The 27,997-nt window shown below is 41.8% G+C and overlaps 1 protein-coding gene across 2 annotated transcripts in view; it reads left to right on the forward strand.

Annotated features, from left to right (window-relative positions):
• ttc7a.S (tetratricopeptide repeat domain 7A S homeolog) overlaps positions 1-24,457 on the forward strand; it is a 189,817-nt gene extending 165,360 nt beyond the window's left edge. For both annotated transcript variants that reach the window (XM_018265041.2, XM_041564285.1), the window contains one exon: positions 23,792-24,457. In XM_018265041.2, coding sequence (XP_018120530.1) covers positions 23,792-24,013 — 222 coding nt within the window. In that variant the 3' untranslated portion in view covers positions 24,014-24,457. The remainder of the gene's footprint in view (positions 1-23,791) is intronic.
• The last annotated feature ends 3,540 nt before the right edge of the window (positions 24,458-27,997 follow it).

The following is a 27,997-nucleotide window of genomic DNA, read 5'->3' on the forward strand; positions in this document are numbered from 1 at the left end:
GGATGCAGTAGATGAGGTTTTCTATTTAAAACCCTCTTTTGAGGTGCAGTAAGTGGTTAGGGACACGCTTAAACTAAGTTACAGACATATTAAAACATTCCCATTTGGTCAAATTATATCTGGGACAGCAAATAAATGTTCACCCCAAAAGCCCACCATCAGCTGGGCTTTCAAGATAAGCAAGTGAACAGAGACATTCTCTACCAATCTAACACTAGGCAAGGGGTTTGGAAGACCGAAGAGTGGAAAAAAACAAAATAATCTTGATTTGCCCAGTGTTTGGTGATTGAGGCAGCAGTGCATTGGGAGGGAGATAAGGATTGCTTTTGCTCATCAGTGCGAAGTAACTGCTTTGAACCTAACGAGTCTACATAGAAAAGGGTATTGATTCCGTTGTTGCAGACGGTCATATAAATATTTGGTCCTGGGGGGAGGGGGTGCCATGGTAATCTGTATAAATTGGGACTTCCCTTGCACTTTATGTATGTCAGCTTGTGACTACTAGGGGTGAAAAAGGTTTTTGACGCAAACGCGGAGACAGCTGACTATGTGTCTTTGCCCAATGTAGGTCTATTTACATAGTTCCTGGGTGCGATTTCTTGTATATTCTGATCAGTTCTTGACCCTGACAACCCTTGTCTGCTGCCTGTCCCGACTCCTGCCTGTATCTCGACCATTCTATCGGATTCCGTCTATATCTGCCATTTCGTGTACCGACCTAGCCTGTGACCTCGACTACGATATCTGCCTCTAATTCTGTACTGCTTATCCTGTATTGATATCAACTCGACCCATCTTTGACCACACTCTTATTCTCCGTTCAATGCCCAGAACTTTCTCCTTGGTCCTCTCACATTAAGACCTGGTGGCATCCGAGTAGCGGAGGGCTCCAGTCGAAGTGAAAGACGGTTGTTAAAGGCGGAACAGTGAGCCGTGACCAGAGACCTTGGGGTTTGTTCTGAGTTTGGGATACCTAACGTTACAGTGTTAGCTAAGAGACACTTTTGAGACAACTTTCTGCCCAATAGTCACTGCTCTGTGCCCTGCAAGAGGTCCACTAACATAGTCTGTTATCCACTGCAGCTACTTGCCTCTACTGCCCCTATATAATTCCATCACACTGAAAGTTCTTTAGTAGTACTGCTCTAGAAAGCCTTTCATACACACAGGACAAAGACTAAAACTGGTCACTTGTTAGGAGAACAGCCCATGCAGCCAAGCTAAAGATCATTGGCCAGTTTAACAATTGACACAATGTGTTTGGCCAGGCTAAGATCAATATTTGTTCACTTGGGGGGAACAGGTTTAACAACATCCTCAACGGGAAAATCCGCAACTCCAAGAAGATCCTAATCCATTCGTTTTGAGGCAAACATACTAGCAAATGTTGCCCAGATTTGTCAAATTTGGCTGTTTTTATCTCTCCAAGAATATCCATATATCAGAGGGTTTGGCAGGTTCCTCATAATCTCTTGGGATTTATGTTGGGTGTAACTCAAAAAGGTTAATAATAATTAGCTTTAATAAGCAATTATTGCCTTATACATCTACAGTAGCAATACTCTAGAGGCGGAAAGTTCAAATACATGAAAAATTAAATGCTCTTAGTTTTAACTTTCATCTATCTCCCCATCAAGTTATTTAGTCTTGTTGTTTCCAATATAGATGATGCAGTGCAGTTAAAGTCCTTACAATAATGGATCAATTCTTTCCACAGCACTTTACACAAGTATCACCAATAAATATATTTTCATGATGTTATTGATTCATTGGGATCATTTAGAGAATGAGAGCATAGTAAGGTGGGGAAAGGGTTTTGTAACACAACTATAACATTTGTTCTTCAGCAGTCAATAAATCATGTTTATGGGATTGCCTGGCTCTTGAAGAGAAATAATCACAAAGAGCTGGCTCATGCTTCTATAGTTTATTATTCATAATTCATGACTCCAGACCTCAGGCGTTATGGCTGCACTTCCTTGTTTGATGAAAGGGGTAGTTCTGCAACAGTGTAATTGTGTAGTTTTAATTAGCTGTGAGCGTTTTCTATGCTTTCCAATGTAAGGGCTAATTAACTATTGTGGGTTAAAGTCGAACTAAAGCTTAACTAAAGAAATAGGGCAGATATGGTGTACATTATATTTTGTAGCATCAGCTTATTACAGACAAACCTTATTTTCTGCTTGATGATTTGTTATGACCCCTAAGCTTAGCTTTTCAACAGCTGCTCAGAGCCCACTGAGCATGCCAGTGTCGCAGGCACTCCTAACAGAATCCAAGATGGAAAACTCCTGTGACAACTTTGAAGGGCTGGATCATTACTACTATATAGATGCTCAACCTTTAGGCCGGTTCAATAAGTTCAATGTGCCTTTTCCCCTGCATTCTAGTAAACTTCTGCCTTCCCATATCTAGAAAGTGCTTGCACCTGTTTCGCTGCATCTAGCAAAATATCACCCTCCTGTATCTAAAGAAAAGATATTTGAGAACAAGTTGTATTCATGCTAACTTCCCCCGGAAGGGGTGGTGGGGTTCGGCGGGAACGCCCGCCGCACTCCAAGGGGGACGGCCGCAAGGATCTTCTGCGCCTAGGGCGCGCACTGCGTCTGTCTGCGTCTTAAAGGCGCGGGCACGCTGACGTATGACGTCAGCGCGCAATGGCGTGAATTTTGAATATATTTAAAGGGACAGTTTTGATTTGTTCATTGCCCATGATAGGATAAGTTTTCCTGGTGCCTTTGAGTCTTTGTGCATCTGTTCCTGTTTGTTATTGATCTCCTGTTGTGACCTTGCCTGTTTTTGACCATCCTGATATTCTAACTCCGACCCAGCCTGTATTTTAACTACTCCTTCTGCCTGATCCTATTCTGATTGATTACCCGGTTTGACCCTTTGCCTTCCTGATAATCCTAGTTATCTGCCTGCCTCGACCCAGCCTGCCTGACTACGATTCTGCCTTATCCTGTTGTACCGCGACCTTCAGCCCAAAAAGACTCTGCTAAACTGCCGTGCCCCTTTGCCAGCCAAAACATCTCGCCTTGTACCCCTCGTTAAGTCCAGGTGGCACCCAAGAAAGCTGAGGGCTCCTCCCGAAGCCCAACGGTGGTCACACTACTGGTGAAGCCGAGCCGAGACCAGGGTACTTGGCACTTGTTCTGGTATTGGGTGCCGGCCATGACAGCTATGTACGGAGATTTACATGTCCGTGTCCCAGCAAAATATATAGTCCAAACAGCGAAGTAAGAGTTTGTGAGAGTGTCCAGCCAGTGGTTACTTAAAATCAAAAAGCTTTATTCCAGGCTACATTTAAAAACAGTGAACAGAGATCCACATGAAACGTACTTCCTGTGATTGTGAACATCTGACGCGTTTCATGCCTTGTTTCATGCCTCGTTCTGGCACTTCGCTGGCTGAACACTCTCTCCAACTCTTTCTTTGCTGTTTGGACTACATGCTATGTAAGGGGCTACATGTGAACAGAACATGAGCTTCTACTTTAACTTCCCTTATCATTCATTATTGTTTGGCAGAAGGTGCAGCTGGAGCCTTGTAGGTACAACCAGCTCAAGGAATTAAAGAATAGTATATTAATGTTTTTTTTCTGGTTCACACCCCACTTGGGAGTGTGAACTTTGTTCATGCACCTCAAATTAGTTAATAACAGATACAGGAAAGCTATGCTGGTTCAGACATTATCCACTAGTTCCAGAAACAACTAGGGGAGCAGATAGACGTTCATCTCCAAATCCCATCTTTACTGACCTTCTAGGTGACCTTTAGGTATATCTAGAGGAGTAAATATGCATTATCCAAATGCCCCACTTTTATTGCCCTTCATGCTGAGCCAACTTTTCACTCCTACAAGTCCCCCAGTAGGAGCAGCTCCAAAGTCCATGGTTGTAGTTACTGTATGAAAGTCATCATTTGATTTTTGTTTCTAATCCTACAAAGGTGCATGATGCAGCCCATGACTAAGTGCTGGGGTCACTAGGTGTGCTTCTGTTTTGAAAAGAATATATGTTTTTAAGTGGTGACACTGTTCCATTGTGCTGATGTTTTCCCCTGCCATACTCTCTTGTTGTAAACCTAAAATGAGGGTCTTTTAAGCTCTGAATGTTATTGGGACCTGATGATTATGATTATCTAGCCCTTTCCACAGTTGCTTGCACACATTGCTCATGCACATTGATTAAGCCAACAATGTTTACGGGTACAAAATTGACCAGAAACTTCTAAATCACCTTTGTGGGACCTTCTTCCAGGTACCACCATTGCGGTAGACAACTTATTATTCTTTATATCCATATCTATTTAGCTCAGTGTTTGGAGTAGGAAGTTTTTTTTACTTATTTCTTGGCACTTTCCTTGGTTATAACAAAATGTCTCCTCTATGCAATGACCGGTTGATGAATTGATGTCAGCCTTGTTGTCTTCTTCAAAAGTGCTGGGACTGTATGTTTCTTCTTCCCAGAGATTTTGCTCAGCATCTTGCATTATTTATACTCTCTTTTTATGAGAATGCCGATACAAATTAGTTTGAGGCTGCCTGTAATAAACAATATCAGCTGCACAAATATAACCTTTCCAGTTCATGGTAACCTCTATATACAGTGCTCATTAATTGCTTGGTGTTTTTGTTTTCAGAGTACAAGGACATAAGCAAACCCAATGCCCCAGACCAATGCTGATAACTTCAGTGTAAATCATTGCATAAAACAAATTCCTTTATACCCTTCATAAAAAAAAATGACATAGTAATGTTATAAAATATTTCAATTCCCAAACAAAACAGACTTACTTCTTCAATAGGACTAAATGCCAGAGCCTGACCTTAATAACCACTGATAATGCATTTTTAATTATTCTGTCTAAATTATATTTCTGCAACTGGCATTTTGTTATCTCCACAGATGGATCTACCTTTTATTCCTGCATTAACATCATCCCATCATCCTAAGCGTTCTATGCACTTACGAGCAATATTTTTGCTCATCTTAAACAAAATAATCAACTAATTTCTCTGTGAGTCATATGTTATTCTCGGACGCATTCGTGAATGGGAAAATAGGGTTGGCGGGGACCTGTAAGACGCAAATCTGATTCATGCTAAAACAATGTTTCTTCTTAGGTGGTGGGATGGTTAGAACTTGACCTGTCTCATGACTGCTTGCATAAGATAATCCCCTTGAGCTGTATATAGAAGTGCCTTTCTTTATTGCTGTTCCCTGGAGGGGTCATGGACCAGGAGCAGGATGGCTCAGCCTCCAAATAAGGGGAGCTTTGGTGATAATGCCTACTTGCCCTCCTTGATATGCCTGAAACCCCAACTTAAATTATAGTAATATTTTGGGGTAAAAACATATTTGCTCACAATGACCTTTTATCTAGAAGAAACAGCCCCAACCTTGATGTTCTTAACCTTTAGTTGAAATTTTCTGTTCCTTTTACCAGTTTAGTTGGACGTCTCTGCACTCTCTCCAGCTCATTAAAAAGGCATTTTCCTCAAGTTCCTCAACTTTTATAGAGGCTTTCCATGGACCCGGGCAAAAGAAACTGAGCTTAAAACCCTGATTTCTTTCTTTTGTCTTTTGGGGTGATTTCTATTTATCACTTCTAAGCCAAGGCTAGATATTAACTATCGTAGGTAGTAATTCAACACAAATTATCCCAAAAGCTTCTCTAGTGCAAATAATGAAATAATTTGTCTGATTGCTGTTCATGAGGGAACTTGGCATTTCTGTATGGTATTGTTACATGAACCATTCACATTCCAACCCCACTGGGAAATTGTATTTCCTCCAGCATCCCTATGGGGGGTCCATAAACTCCTTTGTGTGACTATTTTATCCCTAAGCACAGAATTCCTTTTCAGAGGTCGTACATTTTATAACTTTCATCACTTCTCCCTGTTGTTTATTTACGTTACCCCTTACCGCTAAAGGACGTTATAAAATCCAGCCCAAAAATGTATGGTATGTAGGATAATCCTGTGTAATATAATCCATAACCCCACAGAGTGTAAAAGAGCCGCCTATGCTCTGCAATGTTTCCATTGGGTGGTGCTTGCTACAGAATGTCATTAGGGGCATGTTGAGCAACACAGGACGGACGCAACTTTCTAGTTCATTTAAGCTTGACCACACTGGCGGCTGAGTTTATAAATTAACCCTCGGGTGATTTTTTGTTGCCAGGGTTATTGGCCACCAGAGGACTGAGGTGTCCAGACCCACTGGAGCTGCCATCTCATAGCCTTCCCACTCCAGTCCAAAACTCTGCCAAATGCCACCAGCCTCCACCACTCTGTGTTTGCACCAATGTAACTTCTACTTTCTTATTGTGTCTCCGCAGTTTGGGAGTGAGGCTGGAGCAGCTAAGGGTTCTGCTGGGGAGCTGGAGTGGGTCTGGGTCAGCGGGGCCCACCATTTTTTTCCCCAGTGTCCCACCGGCCCAGATAGCTTTTTCAATTGCAGGCGGGTAATGGTCAGAATAACTATACAAAATAAATGAAAGTTCTAACAGTTAAATTAAAGGCAATATCCCAGTTTACAAATGTAGGTCTTTTTAAAGCATTAAAAAGGCATATGCTGTGAAGAAATGTGGGGAGCAAGCAAAGACGCAAACCAAGTTGTTTTGGGTTTGTTGTGACCATGCTTTGTTCTGCCATGTCCTCAACCAGTTCTGCCCCTGGACATGCTTTGAGCTTGGCCTAATGTATATTGGGATACATACACATGGGTTTCAGTGGTGGGATTTCCCATGATTTTGGGTGGAAACCATAGCGAATGGGTGGCTGAACTATTACTGCAGGTAAGGGGGCCCTGGGGGTCTGAGCAAGGAATGCAGAAACACCAGCCACAATTATAAATGAGTAACTGGCCTTGGCCCCAGATTTGACCTACTTCTCAGTGGCCAAATAAGGCAAAGATTTGATGCTTTGTGCCCTTGCCAGTGAGCATCCCTGCCCATGTGTGCACAACCTTACTGCCCTTTCCAAATGGGTGCTGATTGAAAAGTGTGTGGCATAAAGGCTGAGAAACACTGGTCTGGGCTCTATACTCCCAGGTGCATAGGAAAGGTGCGCTCTATATTGTGTGTCTCACCGAGGAACTTTGTCCTTTACATTTCCATCTGAATGGGAGAGGCTTAGCTTGTCTGGCAACCACAGGTGTGACACTCTGTTTCGTATTGACACCCTGTGCCTCACAGGTGAACCAATCTCTGCATTCCAAAAATCCTAATCCGTTTCTCCCCAGTGCCTCTCCCACCTCCCCATCGGTTGCCAGGCGTCAGCACAGAAACAAGGTGCCTTTGTCATTTTTGGCACCTCCTCGCAGTTGTAACAGATTTAACCCGGAGTGTAAAAATAATTTTACAAATATTTGTGAATGTGTTAAAAGAGGTAATGTTATTTATACCAGCACTATTCTGGGGCTGCCAGGGAGAAAGGTACAGCAACAGGCATGTTGCCAAAGCTACATGCGATATTATTGTGTCTTTATTTTTATTCCATTACAAATGTGCCGGGGGAGTGCAACAATATTGTGTTAGTCGCAGCAAGTGATGATCCATGAGCGCTATGAAACCTTGCTCAAATCCATTCTGTTTTGTGCAGATATTGGAAATGTTTTCTTATGTCTTAAGAACATGAGATTTTTTTTTTTTTTTAAATCTTACTTATAAGTAACCACCCAAAACTGTCCTGTATAGGCACTCAGAGCAGTTTTTATGGTAAAACAGAATGGTATGTTCCCTGGGGAAATACCAGTCTCCGACAGGGGTGCCCAGGGCCCACTGGAGCTGCCACTGTAAGGCCCCCCATCCCAGTCTGGAATCCATCTACTAAAAATGTTACCCTCTTTCCCATACCTTTATTGTGCCAGTGATCAGGGATGGAACAGGCAGGGATGGTGCTTGCAGTTCCCAGTAGGGGGATTAGCCCGGGTGCGGCATGGCTCACCAGGTTTTTTCCCCAGTGTCCCACTAGCCCCGTCTGACCCCTGGAAGTACAGAGGTGCATTAAAGGTACTTGCGTCCAAACACGCTCCTTGCACTTCTGCATATTGGTACAAGCAACAATGCACCCACTCAGTCTGCTTTGGAGCAACCACCACCAGGGCCGGTGCCCCCCTTGCCCCGTGTGCGCCCCAGACGGACCACGACTTGCGCAGGTCAGCAGGATGGGGGAGAGAGGAAAAATGTGAGGGCGACGTAGGCGAGGGGATGCAGGGGAGGAGAGCTACAGAGGGGAAGGGGGAGAGCGACTGAGGGGAAGGGGGGAGCGATGGAGGGGAAGGGGAGAGCGATGAAGGGGAAGGGGGATCGACGGAGGGGAAGGGGGGAGAGCAACAGAAGGTAAGGGGGTGAAGAGGGGAAGGGGGGTGCGATGGAGGGGAAGGGGGGAGAGTGACAGAAGGGTTCCGGTCCTGACCCCCACCCTGAATGCCATGAATCTTTCCCATGGATACTAATGCACTTAGTTGCAATTAACTTTCTGCTCGACAGACCAGGGAAATGATAGAACCATGGAGAACAAGGCATTAAGTACAGTGTTGGCTTGCACCCAATAGTGCTGTCTTGTGCCAGATTCTTCATCTGGTGCTCGGTGCAAAGTAAACTTATCTCATGGGCTCAACTGCTTCCTGGATGGGTTCTAAGGGGTGCAGTTTTGAGCCAGTTGGGGATCTAACACTTGTACCACCGAGTCTTTTAAATGAGCCCAAGTGATTGCACAGATAGTACTCTGGTGGTGTATTTATCTAAACCTCAGTTGACCTGGTGCCACAACTTGCTTTTAGGCCTTTACAGTGCACTGCAAATGGCATGTCTTAGCGCTGGCACTGATGCATATGTTCATGTTGGCACCGCATGGGCACCCTCGTTGCACCATTTGAGGCCCTCTGATGTAGTCATTGCTCCATTAGTAGTTTGTTATTTTGATTAAGTGGTGGGTTTTTATTCTGCTTTGTTATATTGTAAAACACCATTTGCAAACATCTCCTCTGTGCATGTAGAATTGTTTTGATGCAGCTAGAGAGGTTGGGTATAAACGAGGCTTTAGGTGACACGTCTTGCTGGAACAGATTTCATGCAGTCTGTTCCCAGGGGCAGTTTATGCTTGGGAAGCGTTCCCACTGCAGTGGCTGGAGATGGGGGGCACACACAGTCCCCTCGTGTAGAAATCTGGCAGTCCTGTCTTACTGGATGGTCCCTCCCTGTCTGCATCCCTGTCATAATGCAGCAGAATCATCCCTCCCTGTCTGTAGCGCGTCCTGCTCCTGTTTTCTCTGCCCAACCAAAAAAAGCTTCTCTGCATCATAAAACCATGTGCAATGCGCTTTATAGCAGCCCGGAGAGACACGTGCCCACCAGCTGCGGCACCCCGCTCACTCTCTTTTAGGTGCGGAGAGCCAGAGAAATGCAGAGAATGGATTTTACAGTCATCCTTAGGCATTTAAATATCAAAGCCTGTAGTTCTGAATGTAACTTCAAAGAAACTGTGCCTGGTTTATCCAGAGCTGATATAATTTTATTTATAAGACCCAGTGTCCAGGATAAAGCCTAGTTCTGCACATTACAACTATAATGAACTGGACATTGCCTCTATAGGGACTCCCTGCACCTTGTGGTGATGATGATTATAATGATGAAATGATCTGACAGAGGCTGAATAAATCTGAAACGCTTAACTTTCCCATGCACATTGTGTATGTGTATCTGCAGGTCATTTTCTCTATAATCAACAAATGTGGACATGCTGATGCTTTGCTCTGAGTTATTATGGTTATTAGGAAGAACTGCACCTGTTATCACATTGGCACCATAGTGATCATGATGTGCGCCCAAAAACCCCGCTCTAATGAGCCACGCGGAGAGAAGCCTCACTCCAATCGCAGCATGAATCATTAAAGCACAAATTAACCTCAATAGGATTGTTTTTCCTTCAGTAAAGATGAACTGCACCTTAGTTTGAATCCCATAGAAGGTACTGTTTTATTATTACAGAATAAAAGATAATGATTTCTAAAAATCAGAATTATTTTATTACAATGGAGTCTATGGGAGATGGCTTTCCCGTAATTCGGAGGTTTCTGGGTAACGGATCCCATAACTGTATACAGGTCTAAGATTTTCCCGGCTTGATGAGCTAATCGGAGAGTTTATTTTAACTCTGAAAGAGGCTTTTCATCCTCTTAAAAATATCCATATATTTCTGTATATAGAGTAAAGCTAGTCCAGGCAGAAGTCAATGGGAGCTGTCCTTCTCCAGTTGTAAAATCTTTCTTTGCTTTCAGCTTTGAGAGGTTTTTGGGGTTTTTTCCCATTTGTAATCACACGAAAAAACCAAGACGGGGGATTTTGAGGTTCCCTTATTCGGATTCTGTGTTTTTATTCATTCATATTTTATATATTCAGTAGACATTCGTGGTTTATACAAGAGGCCAAATTAAGTGGCATATTGTTTGTGAGTCGTGTGTGACCTTCTTTTAGCTTATAAATGAGGTATTGGGAGCACAGCGAGGAGCATTAGCAGCAGCAGGAGGCCTGGCACTTGGGTGGCACATCCCTGGGTTATTTGATCATTGGAAATATATTCACAGTAACATATGTAAGCTTCTTGGCTCAGACTATGACACAGATGTATATAGTGAATGTGGCCGAACCCCTGAATAACTCCCTGTCTGGCTCTCGTCTCTTGCTGCTCCTGCCTGACATCACCCTGCTCTAAATATGGAATGTTTGCCACACTTTCTCCCCCGGCGTATGTGCAGTACAGGAGATTGTCTTGGTTACTGGCTCTCTACATCCCTAGCAACCTCCTGCCATGGAGCACATAGAGACAGCAGGGATTATGGGAATATCGAGGCAGAGAAAGAAGCCTCTTCCTCTTGTGGAGCCCCAGTTAGACTCAGTACTGGAATCAAGAGCAAGGAAAGTGCCAATTCCAGCAATGAGACCACTATGCATTGCAGAAACCAGAGTGTGGGGGGGAAAGAGTTAATTAAAGGGAAACCTAAATGTTTCTGATTATTAGTAGTGAAACATGAAGGCCAGTAACATGGAAAAGAGCATTGGAAAATATGGGAGAATACACTCATGAATTCAGTTTGGCAAATTAAAGGAACCCTTCTACCTTGATTAATTTTGTTTGTGGTTAGCGTAAATAATCCAATCTATGTTATTATTATCAATTATTATATATACATAGGGCCTTGTTTACTACTACCCCTGCTATAAATGCAGGAACATTATGGGGAGCAACTTGTTCACTTTGCTCTTTTGGCAGGTAACGAGAGGGACACAATGGGCTAGTAGGGCACCAGGAGAGAAAATGCAGTAGATCCTGGACTTCATGGGCCCCACTACCCCTGTCTCATAGGACTAAGGCAGGGAGATCATTTTTTGGCAGATATGGTGGTGGTAAGGGGGTTGTGGACACCTCAGTCCAACACTGGATAAAGAGCAATGTGCAAAGGCCTTGGGGAGTGGTAAGTACATGGGTCCTTTAGGTACGGCATCTGGCAGCGCTTGCAAGTCTAAATGGTGCGTAAGTTAGGGGGCAGGTAGGGGCAGGCCAGGGGGAATCTATGTGTCAGCCCACCTACTTCTTATTAACAGGTAATGCTGTATTCATGCGGCAGACACAGTCCCTGCCCCATTGGAGCTTACATTCTAAAGGTCCTTATCGACTGCGTAACTTTGTTGGATTGAGCCTCTGTAAATTAAAATTTTATTTTTTAGCCCCAATGATGCATTCAAAATTGGCAGTTACATGTAATTTGTCACAGGTCACACACAAACCCCCTGCCCAGGTCCCCTGTATAGAGGAAGCAGATCCAGGTCCCCTGTATAGAGGAAGCAGATCCAGGCCCCCTGTATAGAAGAAGCAGACCCAGGTTCCCTGTATAGAGGAAGCAGACCTGGACCCCCCTGTATAGAGGAAGCAGATTCAGGTCCTCTGTACAGAGGAAGCAGATCCAGGTCCTCTTTATAGAGGAAGCAGACCTGGGTCCCCTTTATAGAGGAAGCAGACCAGGGGCCCCTGTATAAAGGAAGCAGATCCAGGTCCCCTGTATAGAGGAAACAGATCCAGGACCCCTGTATAGGGGAAGCAGACTTGGGACCCCCCCCCCCCTGTATAGAGGAAGCAGATCCAGGTCCCCTGTATAGAGGAAACAGATCCAGGTCCCCTGTATAGGGGAAGCAGATCCAGGTCCCCTGTATAGGGGAAGCAGACCTGGACCCCCCTGTATAGAGGAAGCAGATCCACGTCCCCTGTATAGGGGAAGCAGATCCAGGTCCCCTGTATAGGGGAAGCAGACCTGGATCCCCCTGTATAGAGGAAGCAGATCCAGGTCCCCTGTATAGAGGAAGCAGATCCAGGTCCCATGTATAGGGGAAGCAGATCCACATCCCCTGTAAAGGGGAAGCAGATCCAGGTCCCCTGTATAGAGGAAGCAGATCCAGGTCCTCTTTATAGAGGAAGCAGACCTGGGTCCCCTGTATAGAGGAAGCAGACCAGGGGCCCCTGTATAAAGGAAGCAGATCCAGGTCCCCTGTATAGAGGAAACAGATCCAGGGCCCCTGTATAGGGGAAGCAGACTTGGGACCCCCCCCCCTTGTATAGAGGAAGCAGATCCAGGTCCCCTGTATAGAGGAAACAGATCCAGGTCCCCTGTATAGGGGAAGCAGATCCAGGTCCCCTGTATAGAGGAAGCAGATCCAGGTCCCCTGTATAGAGGAAGCAGATCCACATCCCCTGTAAAGGGGAAGCAGATCCAGGTCCCCTGTATAGAGTAAGCAGATCCAGGTCCCCTGTATAGGGGAAGCAGACCTGGATCCCCCTGTATAGAGGAAGCAGATCCAGGTCCCCTGTATAGAGGAAGCAGATCCAGGCCCCCTGTATAGGGGAAGCAGATCCAGGTCCCCTGTATAGGGGAAGCAGACCTGGATCCCCCTGTATAGAGGAAGCAGATCCAGGTCCCCTGTATAGAGGAAGCAGATCCAGGCCCCCTGTATAGGGGAAGCAGATCCAGGTCCCCTGTATAGAGGAAGCAGATCCAGGTCCCCTGTATAGGGGAAGCAGACCAGGCCCCCCTGTATAGAGGAAGCAGATCCAGGTCCCCTGTATAGAGGAAGCAGATCCAGGTCCACTGTATAGAGGAAGCAGAAGTTATAATTCCCTATAGAGAGCCCAGAAAATGGAACGGCTGCCTTTTCTATTGTTAATCATAGTTATCCCTAATCCTCTGCCCTGACATTTACTGCCTTCCATCTCTATATCCAATTAATGTTAGATGGCTGAAAATTATTCCTTGGCTTTCAGACAGGGGCATTGCTTCTGCGGCAGGACCCAGAAATCATGACATTACAACAAATCAAGTAAAATAACCTGTAAAATATCAAATATTGTGCCACGGAGCTGATTATACACATAAACAGGCGTGTTGTAATGAAGTTGCCCCATGTTTTATCAAAAGATTCCACTAATCACAAAGGGACGTGTAGTTCAACGAGCACAAATAAAAGGCAGTGATGTAGAAGAGATACAGTTAAGAGAGTTGTAATTACATGGAGTCCCTTCATGTAAACAGACAATCACTGACAGATGGCAGGGTGTAAAAGTCATATTAGTGTGTCAGAGATAAATGGAACGTATATCACCAGCAGAAACGCCGCCGGGAGGGGGAGGAACCATTAACCCATCTCTCATTTAAACTATAACTCCCAGAAGGTTAAAGATGCACTACAAACAGGATTCTGTAATGGCAACGTTCATGGGTGAGGTTTTTGGGATCATTATATCGGATTCTGTTCCAACAAACCATTTGCCTTTGTTCCAGAATATTCTCTTATGTAGTACTACGTTACTGAAATGTAAATATTTATCCTTTAATCATTCCAAACACTGATTATCCCTGTCGCACAGGTAGGGGATCTGTTATCTGGAAGCCCATTATCCTGAAAGCTATAAAATATGGGAATGCTATTTTCCATACATACCCTAGCAGTGTTTGAGGGGTGGTGCTAGATTACTGGGCTAACATAACATCTCAGTGTTTGTATATAGAGCAACCATGCACTGATTTGAATCAGAGAATTGATTATGAATAGGAGAGGCCTAAATAGAAAGAAAAATAGAAAAGCAGCAATAACAATACATTTGTAGCCTTACAGAGCATTTGTTTTGTAGATGGGGTCAGTGACCCCCATTTGAAAGCTGGAAAGAATCAGAAGAAGGTGTCAAATAATTCAAAAACTATAATGAAGACCAACTGAAAGTTGCTTAGAATTGGCCATTCTATAACATGCTAAAAGTTATCTTAAAGGTGAACAACCCCTTTAAAGAGACCTGCTTCTAGGTTATTATAGTACAGGTATAGGATCCCTTATCCGGAAACCCAATATCCAGAAAGCTCCGAATTACGCAATTAGACTCCCATAGACTCCATTTTATCCAAATAATCAAAATTTTTAAAAATGATTTCCTTTTTCTCTGTTATAATAAAACAGTAGCTTGTACTTGATCCCAACTAAGATATAAGTAATCCTTCTTGGAAGCAAAACCTGCCTATTGGGTTTATTTAATGCTTAAATGAATTTCTAGTAGACTTAAGGCATAAAGACCCAAATTACGGAAAGATCCATTATCCGGAAAACCCCAGGTCCCGACCATTCTGGATAACAGGTCCCTTACCTGTAGCTTATTCTCCATCTCTAGCTCAGAGCATATTAAAGGGATTCCGACCTCCATCTGTAGCTTTCAGCATGTTATATGATTCACTCTATATATGATGGTTGCAGCCTTTTCATTCACTTTATAGCTTATAGCATTTTATATTAAGCTATACTCCATCTGTACCTTTTGGCATGCTATATTAACTTGCTATATTAACTCAGCCTCCACCTGTAGCTTTCAGAATGTTATATAATTCACTCTATATATGAGGGTTTCAGCAATTTCATTCCATTTGTAGCTTATAGCATTTTATATTAAGCTATACTCCATCTGTAGCTTGTGGATACTATATTAACTCAGGATCCATCTGTAGCTTGAAGCATGATATAATAACTAACATTACTGTATATTTATATCATGCTGTTTTTAATGTACAGCAGCCACGTAAATCTATCTATCTATCTATCTATCTATCTATCTATCTATCTATCTATCTCATTTATCTATCTATCTATCTATCTATCTATCTATCTATCTATCTATCTATCTATCTATCTATCTATCTATCTATCTATCTATCTATCTATCTATCTATCTATCTAATCTATCTATCTATCTAGTACAATGTTACATATTCCAGTAGCATGCTCCATCTGTAGACATGTTTGAATAACTCTTCCATCTATAGCTTGCAATTTGTTATAGTAATTTACACTCAGTCATTACCCTGTAATATGTTGTTACAAGTCACACCCTGCAGATTGCAGTATGATGCTACAGTAGTTTTCTATTCCATATGGAGCTTGCAGTATGTTAGAACAACTTGTGCTTCAACAATATTTTGCTGTATGTTATAATAGCTTGCTCCATCTGTAGTTTGTAGCACAGTATAGCCACTCTCATCTGTAGCTTATAGCACTCTGTAGTAAGTCACTCTCCATCTGCATCCATGTGCTGGTTATAATACAATTTTGTAACTCATCCTCCATCTGTAGCATGTACAGTATGTATATAGTATATAGGTAAACATGTAATAAACAGTATGTATAGGTCCACACATTCCTTTAGAATATAATTTAATATTCTGGGATGTGACAGCCAAAATAGTAATAGCACATACTCTTTTATATGGCCAACAGCTCATAACAGATCCTGGCAGATTGCGGCTTCCATAGGTTTAATGGGTTACTTCAGGATTCTGTGTCAGCCATAATTTTTGTCTGTGAATCCCTCCCATGGATAGAGTTTGCACTGAGTTACATTTCTCTACTGAAACATTCCCCGTAGCATTTGCCGGGAGCGCTTGCCTTGTGCCTGCACTTAATTAGAGGCAAAGTGATGTAAATTACAGGTATTAGGGATATGTAGAGAGTGCCTGTGATTACAGTGGCCACAGTGAGCTGAGAATAAAACCTCCATTGCGTGGGAAATGCTTGTCACACATTTATTGTGAATTGCTTTGCATTTATAGACAGTAATACCATGTGGCCTTTTCTCCAGCACTAACACATGCCTCTATATTGACTGTACTTCTATTAACCAAACAGCCAGTAAATAACTATCCATTTAACATGGAAAGATACTCCCTCATTGTAAGTGACATTATATAAACTTTATATTAAGAGATATTGCCAGAGCCAGGGAGGTGATGTAATGGGGCTAGGTGATGATGTCATAGACAGGCCTTGGAACACTTACCTACAGATGGAGGAGGTAAAACCCGGCGCAGATCGGGTCTTCAGTGGGGAGGCCAGGGTTGTGATTTAAAGTTCATGAAAGACAAAGGGGGAAATTTACTTACCTCCGAAAATCTGCTAGTGTTGCCTTTGCCGCACTTCGCCAGGCGTAGATTTATCAAGGCTGCGCAAATTCACGAAGATCCAAAGTTGCGCACAGGTTACCGAATTCATGCGAAGTTGCGATGCGATAGTACGATCAGCCGTTTGAAGTTACGCTAGCGAAGGCTAATTTGCATATGGCGCCAAATTTAAAAATGAATGGACGTGTATGCTGCAGCGCACATTACACTACACAATCCCAGGGAAAGTTAATAAAAGTAAATAGGGTGTTCTAATGCCCTACACATGTGCCCACAGTATAGTTAAGGTGCCATATGTTATAAAATGTAGGGGGGAAGGTGGGCAAACTAATATAAAATTCGATCTTTTTCCCTGTGGGCAAACTAAAAAAAAAATTCAATCTTTTTTAGCCTATCACCCTATAAAAAGTCAAACACGCCATCGTTTTTGGGGACTTAGAAAAATTTTCAACTTTTTTTTTTCGAACTCCAAACTACTCTATTGCACTTCACCTGGTCTAATCTGCCGAAGTCAACTCTGGCAAAAGAGGTAACGTTCATAAAAAAACAACTTAGTAAATTTGCGTAATTTCGCCCCTTCGCCAGGCGTTAGGCTGCTAAGTTGTGCTACTCTATCTAATTTGCTGGCGAATTTACGCCAGGGCCACTGTTAGTAAATTGGCGAAGTGGCAAAATGACGTCACGCGTTAGTCTCTTCGCCGTTTAGTACATTTGCCCAAAAGGGTTCTTTTAATATGTGCCGGGCAGGGAGCAAAGTGCCAAAATTTTCATGTTTTTTATGTACTTTGTGTCCTGCTCTGCATATAAGAAAATAGCTTTAAGAATCCAAAACAGAGTGCAGAGACCTGTGTGACACTGATGAATACAGTGCAGCCTGCATTTGGTAGCACTGTATTCATAATGGGCAGGTAGAGAAGGCATATAGGCAAGTTCAGGAGCACCAGTAGGCACAGGCCAAAATGGGCCATGTTCTTAACCCCTGTCCTATGGCAGACTGGGCTGGCCTGCACCCACCAACCCTGCTCTTTGCATCTCATGCCAGATTTGCCACCAGCCCTTGGACATTGGTTCTGTGCACTAATGGACACATTTCTGCATTATCTTTAGCACTTCTGCCCAGGGTGTTTGGAAAGGACTCCTAAACAAATGAACTGACACCTCCCGTAAAAGACATTTAGTTAGGGTGGATATGACAAATAAAACCCATTTGTTAATACCTTAAACAATTTTAATTTATAGATGGCTTCAGCATCCATGGACTGGGCCCCAGCACTCCACAACTTCATCTACAAAAAGAGAAAAGTCGAGACATGAATCTCAGTTCTGTTATGTTTATTAAGAATAACCCCCCTCAGGTCAAAGGTTTAAAGGCAAAGGTCACATTTAAGTTAACTTTAAGTGTGTTATAGCTCCACCTATTCCTTGCAACTTTTCAGTTGGTCTTTATTTGCTGCTCTTAAAGGGCACCAATCATAAATAAAATCATTTCCTAAGTAAATACACTATGTGAAAGTTCAAGAAATCCAATTTTTAAGACAGTTAGAATTGTTTGTATAATCGAAATCATCAGCTCACTATTCCTTCTGCAAGATCTCCCCCATCTCCACTGCAGTTCTAGCTGAGGCAGGCATCTTAAATTTCACTGGCTCCTCCTACCTATATCTTCCCAGCCAACTGTAGCTCTGAAATCTCACACATGCTCAGTTGAAATTCCTTGTTGCTTATCAACCCTTGTAAGCTATTTTCAAATCAGCCAAACCTGTGTGTTAGCTGCTGTACAGTAGTGCTGCCACCTGCTGGAAGTTACTGTGTGCCCTTCATTTGCATAATAACATCACCAGCAGGGGACAAGATAGGGAAATCTCCTTAGAGTTTACTAAAACAAGGCATTCTGGGTAGAATACTCAAAGCAGTGCTACAATCTGAGCATGCTCCTGAAATTTGCATATTAGAGTCTCTGTTATAGTCTCAGTATGGTCTCCCTCAGTGAAAGAACCCATTTGACAAAGTAAGGGATTTTTTTTCAAAAAACTATATATGTAGTTTGATAAAACATATTTATGTTGTACTGGTCAGATTGTTAATATGTGTTTGATTTTGGCTGTGACAGGTGCCCTTTAAGATGGATGGAGTGATGCAAGAATATAACAGAATATTATTATTGTAGATCCTGTGCTTGTGCTGTATGTACGGCTTGATTTCATTCCGAATGTTACTGGGTTCAGTTCCTCCGGGATTGTAAGTGCAGATGCTACAGGCAGGAGCCGACAACTAAATGACCATTTGTTTGGCAATTAAGCAGAATTATGAAGGGAAAGAAACGTACTGGAAGGAGGGTAAAATATTAGTGAAATGCTTTGTGCCTTGTAACTCTACCTCTAATTGCCTGAGATTGAGTTACAAGAAGCACTAACATGGATGTGGTTTCAGTCCCCAAGGTGACGTACTCGTCCATTTAGCCTGTGGTGCAGAAGAACATAGGCCGGTCACTCCGATATCAAGTGTCTTCAACTTAATAATATTGCCTACTGGTCATGGTCATGGTCTGATAAAGAAAAATATGGTCTGATAAAGAGAATATATATATATATATATATATACAAAATCACGATCTGGAGCACTCCCAAGTTCTGGTCAATGCCTAGGTGCTGGTTAAATAATAAATATCAAATTTGCAAATAAACCGCACAACCAGGTCTTGCATAAAGTGTACAAAACAAAAAATTATTTTATTATCGACGTTTCGGCTCCAAACTTAAGCCGTCTTCAGGAGGAGGGACCTCCTGAAGACGGCTTAAGTTTGGAGCCGAAACGTCGATAATAAAATAATTTTTTGTTTTTTACACTTTATGCAAGACCTGGTTGTGTGGTTTATTTGCAAATTTGATATATATATATATATATATATATATATATATATATATATATATATATATATATATATATAAATATATGGTCTAATTTACTGTATAGCACATAATGCATTGGGCTTGTTGTTACTGAGACATTGTTTGGTGATGCAAGTGGTTTGGGTTTCTTCTTTCCACTAAATTATAAATGGGAAATGATAGCTCTGAAAGGAATCCCTTACCTTTTCCATCCTGACTTGCATAGATGCTCCATAACATAGCTGGGTGCAAGGTTTTAGAATTTGGTTAAGCTTTGCTTTATGACTTGAAAGTAAGTAGATCTGTCTTCAATTGTAAAATCTAACCTGTCTACTAGTTCTTCAAAGGATCTTACTTTGTTCCTTTAATTCCTTTGGTTTGGTATTGTATATTTCAGACATGTCATAGAAGTTCATGGGGATGGGGGTCAACCTTGATCAGACTTTGTAGAACTGATTTAGTAGTGGGTCTGTGGAGTCTGTGGTCAGTTTTCTCTGAGTTCCAAAGCAGTTGTTCTATATCTTGATCTGTTAAAAAGCTTAATTCATGGGTTATGCACTGTTAAGCTTGGTTAGGCTGTGCATTCTCACTGCTTCTTTTAAAATACATGTATTATAATACTGTTGGATACTGGGGACTCTAAGACCTCCCACCCTTTAAAGATTTTGGAGGATATTTAAGTGCTATTCTGGGATATTTCCAAGCCTCAATGAAGTTGCTTATTTACTTTTGAAGGGGTTTGATATACCACAGTGGGAGAGCTATACATTATGTAATGTTCTAAACAGATATAATATTCTTGGGAGAGCATTCATTATGTTGATAGAATTCTCCCAAACCAAAAAATATTCTCAGTGTGCCATTTCTTATAATCTGCCCCCAGATGTTTTTATAGTGGTGGTAATTCAGTTTATATAGTAGATATCTATATGCTCAGGTTTTCTTGGGAATTTTATTCCTAATATTTTAAAACAGAATTCTTTATTGGCTAATAAAATGTTATTTTGTTCAATGATACTTTGTAGAAAGTTTGGCAGTGAGATGTGTTTATTTGTTAGGTACAGTATAATATATTGTCTGTTTTGTTGTCCTATTTTTGTTGCTATATGGTTGGATGGTCCTCCTAATCCTTTTTACTACAGGGCAAACATAAGGTAGAGTGGGGGGCACCCTTGCCTAGTGCCATTGGTTATGTGGAAGGTGTCCAACTATGTCCAGAGACACATACTCAGGCTGGTAATATTCATTATTATGGTGCTACTACTTTAGTATTCAGTTATCCAAACCAAATTTATTGACATTTTGTTTTATATGCTCCAATTACCCGTCAAAGCTTTCTCAGCATCAAGGGACAATAACACGCAACCAATGTGGTCATTATAAATAAGTGTAAGAGTTGCAGAATGTTGGTTCAATGCAACCTGACTAGTTTCAGAAAGATACTCACTTCCCCTTCCCACATTCTTAAAATATACAGGCAGGGAAATTGGCTCCTCATATATGTATGAATGGGATAGGGACCTTAGACTGTAAGCTCCACTGGAGCAGTAATCGATGCTAATGCTGAGCAATCTCTGTAAAACACTGCGTAACTTGTTGGTGACATATAAATAATAAATAAGTGTAAAGACACACATTGCAATGTGACACCCAATACACACGCTGCCCTTGTGAGATCTGTTGATAGATCAGCATTTACCTGCTGTTGATGGAGAGAAAGAAGGGCAGGCATGGGGGCTCTGCTTGTGCAACATTACTGCTGATGTGATACAATCACGGGTATATTGCACTTAATAAACAAGCAATGCATTGCACTGATACTCTTGAATGCTGTTGATGCACAGACAGTTTTTAGGTAGGGTAGGATAAGCATTTACCCTTGGCCATCCCCACCTTTCAGGTTGGGGAAATAGAACACAATAGTACAACAGACAAATTAGGCATGTCTAGTCTACAACCTGTGGCCCTCCAGCTATTCTTGGTCTACAACATCCAACATTCCCCCACTGGAAGACCACAGATTGGACATCCCTTATTTATTTAACCCTCCTACACGTGGGGAATCCAGTCTTTCAGCATTGCCAGGGTTGCACCATATTCTCTATGTCCAGCCCTGCTTTGATGACAACCACACGGCAAAACATCAATTCCTGGTGTTCTCAGCCAGAGATCTTGCCGTCATTGAGGAGTTAAGTTCTGCTGCTCTCTGTAGGCAGTTTTCTAGTGCTTTGTCATGGGGAACTTGTATCCAGCAGCGAGCTCAGTGTTTTGTTTGTTTTAATACATAAATCCAAGTGGAACTAATGCTGCTGAATGCGAGCGGGGGGGTTGTTTGCTGCTGAAATATCATGTGGTTGTTTTTCTCCCATAGACCCATCGAACGCCTGTGACAAGAGCAGTAATGATGTAACCGTGTCATGTCTATGCCTTTTTCTCTGTAGTTGTGGAATATTTATTATACATGTATTGTCCTGTATTTGCAGGAAAGGGACAGAACACAAAACAGAACATTAAAGTCAATGGGGGTCATTTATAAAATTCGTGCTGCGCGTATTTTTTCGCAAATGGTTGTATTGACCATGTTTTTTCCTGAACGCTAATATATTGCACTGCTCTGCCCGTCTTTCCGGTTTTTGTGCATTGTGAATAAATTTTCGCAAATGAGACAGGAGTGTGCACGAGCGCACCCAATGTGCGAGGTTGTTGTGCTCAAAAAATAGCATTGACAGTAATTTAAATTTGCACTTTGTGAAACTATTTTGCAAATATTTTCTCCGCCACCAAAGTTGTGGCATAATTCAGTCGCAGAGGGTGTGCATAAATATTTGCAATTTGCGATTTTTGACATATTTAAAAAGCTCTTATAGACATTCGCATTGTGAAAATTCGCAATTCTGTTTGCACCACACTTATTCAGCTTTATAAATGTAACCATGCATAGGACAAATATATTCACTTTGCGAACCAATCTGCCCTGCGCAAAGTTTATAAGCATTTGATTAAAGTATTGCTCGGGCCCATTTGAAGCACACTGAGCCTAGCACCCATTGTTTTCAGCAATCGGACAAACATCCATGATGCTTTTTTTGGTGCTGCATCAAAGCCCTACATGCTCTTTGGAAGACTTGCTAAATGATTGCGTTTAATAACAGATATTTAAACAGATCATTGGCTTCTCACAGTGCAGCCATGTGGTTGGCATTTGGGTATTCCATGTTGCTGACTGTGCAGGAAACACTTGATTATAATATCACTAACTGCTCCCTAAACCACATAGACTGTAAAGTGGATTCATTAAACAGCTATTACCGTTTGCAATTTTGATCGTATCCGAAATGACAGTTCCCTTTCATTAGGACAGATTGCAGAGTATTGGAGTCCTGCAGCCTTTATTCTACTGGACCCCGGCAACCTCTGGATTTATAGAACCTATACTCCTTTATACCATACATAGAAAATGCTATATAGTCTGTATATAGTCAGGCCCAGCTTTGTGGAAATGCCGCCCAGGCCTAGGCTGGCAGGATTTTAGGGGTCGATATGCCGTCCAACCACATCCAAATTGGTTCAGAAACACTGGAGATGTGTGGGATTTATTATACCCCAATGCTGCAAAAACCCAGAATCCAAAAATCCGGCATCTCAGATCTGTCGAGGTTGTGTATAAGGCATTGGGCGAGGCACCAATCTCAATTTGAAGATTTTTTCAAATTCAGTTTTTGGGCTAAACACAGCGCAAACCACGATTGGACGGAAAAACCCAAAAATTTTGAGATTTCGGGAATAGTCCAAAAAATATTTTCAGTTTTTTCCCTAACCGATCCATTCGAGTTTTTTTATTAATAAATAAAGTCAAATGAAACATGAGAGTTTGGTTATGTTTTTTTTTTTATATATATAAAATATGAGATAAATTAGAAGTTTAATAAATAACCCCCTTCGTGTTTAAAATTGTACTACAATTGAACCCCCCAATGGCTGACCTAACCAGTCCAAGTATGGGATCTGTTATCTAGAAAACATTCATAAATCTCTGAATTAAAACGGCCTTCTCCCATAGACTCAAATTATTCAAATAATTACATTTTTTAAAAATGATCTCCTTTTGCTCTGTAATAATAAAACAGTAGCTTTTACCTGATCCGAACTAAGATATAATTAATCCTTATTGGAAACAGAACCAGCCTATTGGGTTTATTTAATGTTTATGTGATTTTTAGCATTGGAGATCCAAACTACAGAAAGATTTTACCTTGAAAATCCCAGCTCCCAAGCATTCTGGATAACAGGTCCCATACCTGTATTGCAAATTGTGCCTTATTATTTTATTTGCAGCTCAAAGTGAAATTGTGTACCTCTGTACACAAGCATATCCCAACTAAAAATGACATTCATTTGTTCCTACAGGGGCTGGTACTGACGAGACTTGAGAGGAAGAGTTTAGCGGAGAAGGTTTTGAGGGACGCAGTGAAGCAGCAGAGCACATCTCATGAGGCCTGGAATGGGCTTGGACAGGTTCTGCAGGAAGAGGGGAAGCACGAGGCAGCCGGGGAATGTTTCATAACGGCGCTGGACCTGGAAGCTACCAGTCCTATCTCCCCATTCACTGTCATACCAAGGGAACTATAAACGTTTAATACATTGTACCAACAAAGTGCCTTTCACTCATAGAGGAGTTTCCACTGAAAAATTCTATATGTATATCATTGGTCACAGAGCTGATTTATAAAGTCCTTCCGGCCTTTTTGGGTTTAAATATTTGCAGTTGTTTAAAAATGAGAACAGTATGAAAATAGATCTATTTTTATATATTTAAATGAAAGGAGACTTGTTATGTGCAAGACAGGACCCACTTGTGCCTTAGAGTCCCACACGGAAAGTCAATGGAAAAACTGGTTTTGATGAGAACAATGAATCTTCAAATTCGGGAAGTCTAGAATCGAGAGATACGATTTTCATCAGCAACCTGACTCTTTTCTGAGTAATATATGATAATTTAGTACAGGGGTCCCCAACCTTTTTTAACCATGAGCCACACTGAATTGTAAAAAAAAATTTGGAGAGCAACATAATAATGCAAAAAGTTCCTGAGGTGCAAAATAAGTGCTGTGATTGGCTATTTGGTAGCTCCTATATGGACTGACAGCCTACAGGAGTTTCTGTTGACCAGTACACGTGTTTTTTATGCAACCAAAACTTGTCCCCAAGCCTGGAATTTAAAAAGAAGCTCCTGCTTTAAGGACACTGGGAGCACTTTCCAAGGGGTCGGATAGCTTACGAGCCACTGGTTGGTGATCCCTGATTTAGTATTTATCAGTAAACTGCAGCCTTCCAGTTCTTATTGAGCTACAACGGAATGTTTGGAGGTTGGACATTCCTGTGGTGCCTTAAACCAATATAGCCCTTCCAGTTCTCTAACCTTATCACTCTGTCTCACTGAAGTTTTTAACAAGAGGAACAAGATTTTTAATTAAAATGTGATATTTAATTAAGGATGTTTGACAATATGTTAAGCCAAAGGTCATGCCTGGTATGCTATGAATCTTTGTACTGTATAGTTATTTTAATACCAATATTTTTGCCTGCTAATTTGGGATGGATGGTGGTCCATAACTATTGTAGTGGTGGGACACAATTAGGTATATCCATAGTTCCCAGGGGTCACAGCAGAGTGGAGCTTTCAGAGTGGCCAGTAAGGAGTAAGGGTTGGGGTGTGGAGCAGGTGGGACCCTTCTTCAACTCTCTGTCCCCATTGGAGTAAGGATTAGATTGTAAAGGAGGTGGGACATTTTTTTAACTCTCAGGTCCCCTTCCATTATGAAGTTAGAAATCCATCCCATCCATTATGAAGTTAGAAATTGGATTATAACCAGTTTACATTGCTGGATATGATTTAACATTTGTTAGTATTTGTCCCCATTGTTTTTCTTTGGTGAGCTCTATAAATTCCCAGTAACATGGGGCCTTAGCTGGAACGATCAATAAGATGGAAACATTTGCAGCTGTAATGGAGTGGAGACTATTTAAGGTGGTGGAGAATCAGTATGGGAACCAGTAAAAGAATCTGGGCTCAGTATAGCACATTTATGGCAATGTGAGGCTTCTTCACCAAAACCAAGACCAATAATCATGACAGTATTCATTATGGAGCCATTTATTCTCTTCTACTCTATCATGTCTGCTTCGTATACATAAGAAAAATAGACATTCCTGATGCAATCGGTACCAAAGTGTTAAAACTCCTGTACATCCCAACGAAAAAAGCTGTGCTGTAGCAACCTAACTTGCACACTACCCTGAGAGATAGCAGCCGAACTTGGTTCCTAAATCTGCTCTTCTGAATGTGCAAATGACCATGTCTGTTGGATACCTCATTCTAAGAACATATCAATGTTGGTTTAATTTGCTCTGATCCAACTAAGCATCTTGAGTTATTAGACTCTCCAGACTGGGAGTAGTTCTCTTTCTTTAAAGGTAGATATTTAGGGCAATATAAGTACTCTGGTCAGGTGTCTATCTGAACATAAGAATGTAATGTCTGTTGTGCTACAGTATCTTATACTCAAGGTGGAAGGTTCCTTGATGTTAAGCCTCTGATTCTACTGCCCTTGGTACTTTCTTTATTACTTGAGATCCATCATTAAGAGATTATTCTGATTTACTGTGACCTTTGGGGCTTGTAGACAAGTTACTAAGACTGACTATTGGGGTTCAATATAGTAACCTTTGCTTTGTGTACTTTACTGATCAGATCAAGCCTTTCTGCTCAGGGCACAGCTCAGTTGGCTCTTCTGTGATGCACCACCTGCAATGCACTGGCAACATTTCCATTCAAAACAGCAGAGCCACAGAACATTGGCAGACTGAAGGAAAAAATGGAGCCCAGTGCCAGGAAAATAAATACTCTGCAATCAATTAGAAAATGACTGAAAATGGCATCAATATCTTGTAAGAAGTGTGTAAGCCTTCACATTGTACCTGAATCAGGATGATTGGATCATTTCAGCAAGGCTCTTATGTTGCACATACCTAAGCTTAACACTTTACCTTGAGGGACTTGCCAGGTCATCAGCAGGGTGCAGGTGCCCCGAAACATTGCACTGCATTCAATAAAATTGCAAGGGCTTGCCCTGCTTAACTAAACTCCTGTGTGCCGGTGATCCTTCCACAGGTCATCAGCAGGGACATCTTATAGACTCACCCTATGACCCACTTTTTGCCTCCCGTGTGCCCACCTTGAAAACATTGGGTGTTGTATTGTGACGTTGAGTCTTAAAATTCATACATACAGTTGAATTACCCTGGGGAACTTCCTATCTAGCTTTTGCCATTGCTGTCTTGCAGCATCCAAAAACTTCAACCTGCAGCAACATTGGGGGAGTCACATGACGTGGCAGCTGGTATTTGTGTTGGTTTTAGCCTTGGTGTGGAGTCAAGCCTAAAAACATAAATATCTTCTTAAATGGATACTGTAATGATGTTTATTGTGTAGTTTTATTTCTAAATTACATTTTTTACACTGCAAATAATTCACTCTACCATATAAAATGTTATTCCTGAACCAAGAAGTATATATTTTTTTACTATTGGTGTATAGGCGCCATCTCAGGTAATTTTGCCTGGTCATGTGCTTTGAGAAGGAGCTAGCAATTTAGGATGGAACTGCTTTCTGACATGCTATTGTTACTCAATGTAACTGGAGGAGTCACAGTGGGACTTGGATTTATACTTATTGAGTTCTATTCTTAGATCTAGCAGGGAGCTGTTATTTTGTATCAGGGAGCTGTTATCTGGTTACCTTCCCATTGTTCTGCTGATGGGCTACTGGGGAGGGGGTTGATATCACTCCAAATTGCAGTACAGCAGTAAAGAGTGACTGATGTTTATTAAAGCACAAGTCACATGACTGGGGGCACCTGGTAAACTGACAATATGTCTAGCCCCATGTCAGATTTCAAAATTAAATGTAAAAAAAACTGTTTGCTCCTTTGAAAAATGGATTTCAGTGCAGAGTTCTGCTGGAGCAGCACTATTAACTAATGCATTTTTTAAAAAAAAAACATATTTTCCCATGACAGTATCCCTTTAAATATCCAATTGGACAGCTTTGATGCCCCTGATGGGGGGGGAGGCCATTGCCTGGAGCCCACTTATCTTCAACTTCAGCCATGACTGCTTTTATAAAGTGAATTAGCAGAAGGGTTTCTTTAGCTGTGTAAATGAATCAGCAGTCACATAACTAGTGGTAACTATTAACCCCACCCCATCCCTCAAACCTTTGGTGCTAGATATACTGTTTATCTACAGTAGATCCAGTGTCACAAAATTGTGCATTGATCAGGACCCGCTTCATTGTTTCACTCCATTGTTGCATCAACTGAGAATGGGTCAGTCACAATGGGGGTCAATATTAAACTGCCCCTCGTCCCTGGGCTTCTTCACATACCACACAACTCATTTCCACTCTTGTTTCCGATAACTCTGGTGAATTTCATTGGCTATTCCCATGGTTATTAAAACAACAAACTGAGTGAAATGAACCAGGTCAGTGTTGACTCTGTGCAAATAATTGTTATATTAATACCCCCCCTCCCACGTTGTTCTGTCTGTCGC

This window comes from Xenopus laevis, chromosome 5S, assembly GCF_017654675.1.
Source record: "Xenopus laevis strain J_2021 chromosome 5S, Xenopus_laevis_v10.1, whole genome shotgun sequence".
Lineage (NCBI taxonomy): Eukaryota > Metazoa > Chordata > Amphibia > Anura > Pipidae > Xenopus > Xenopus laevis.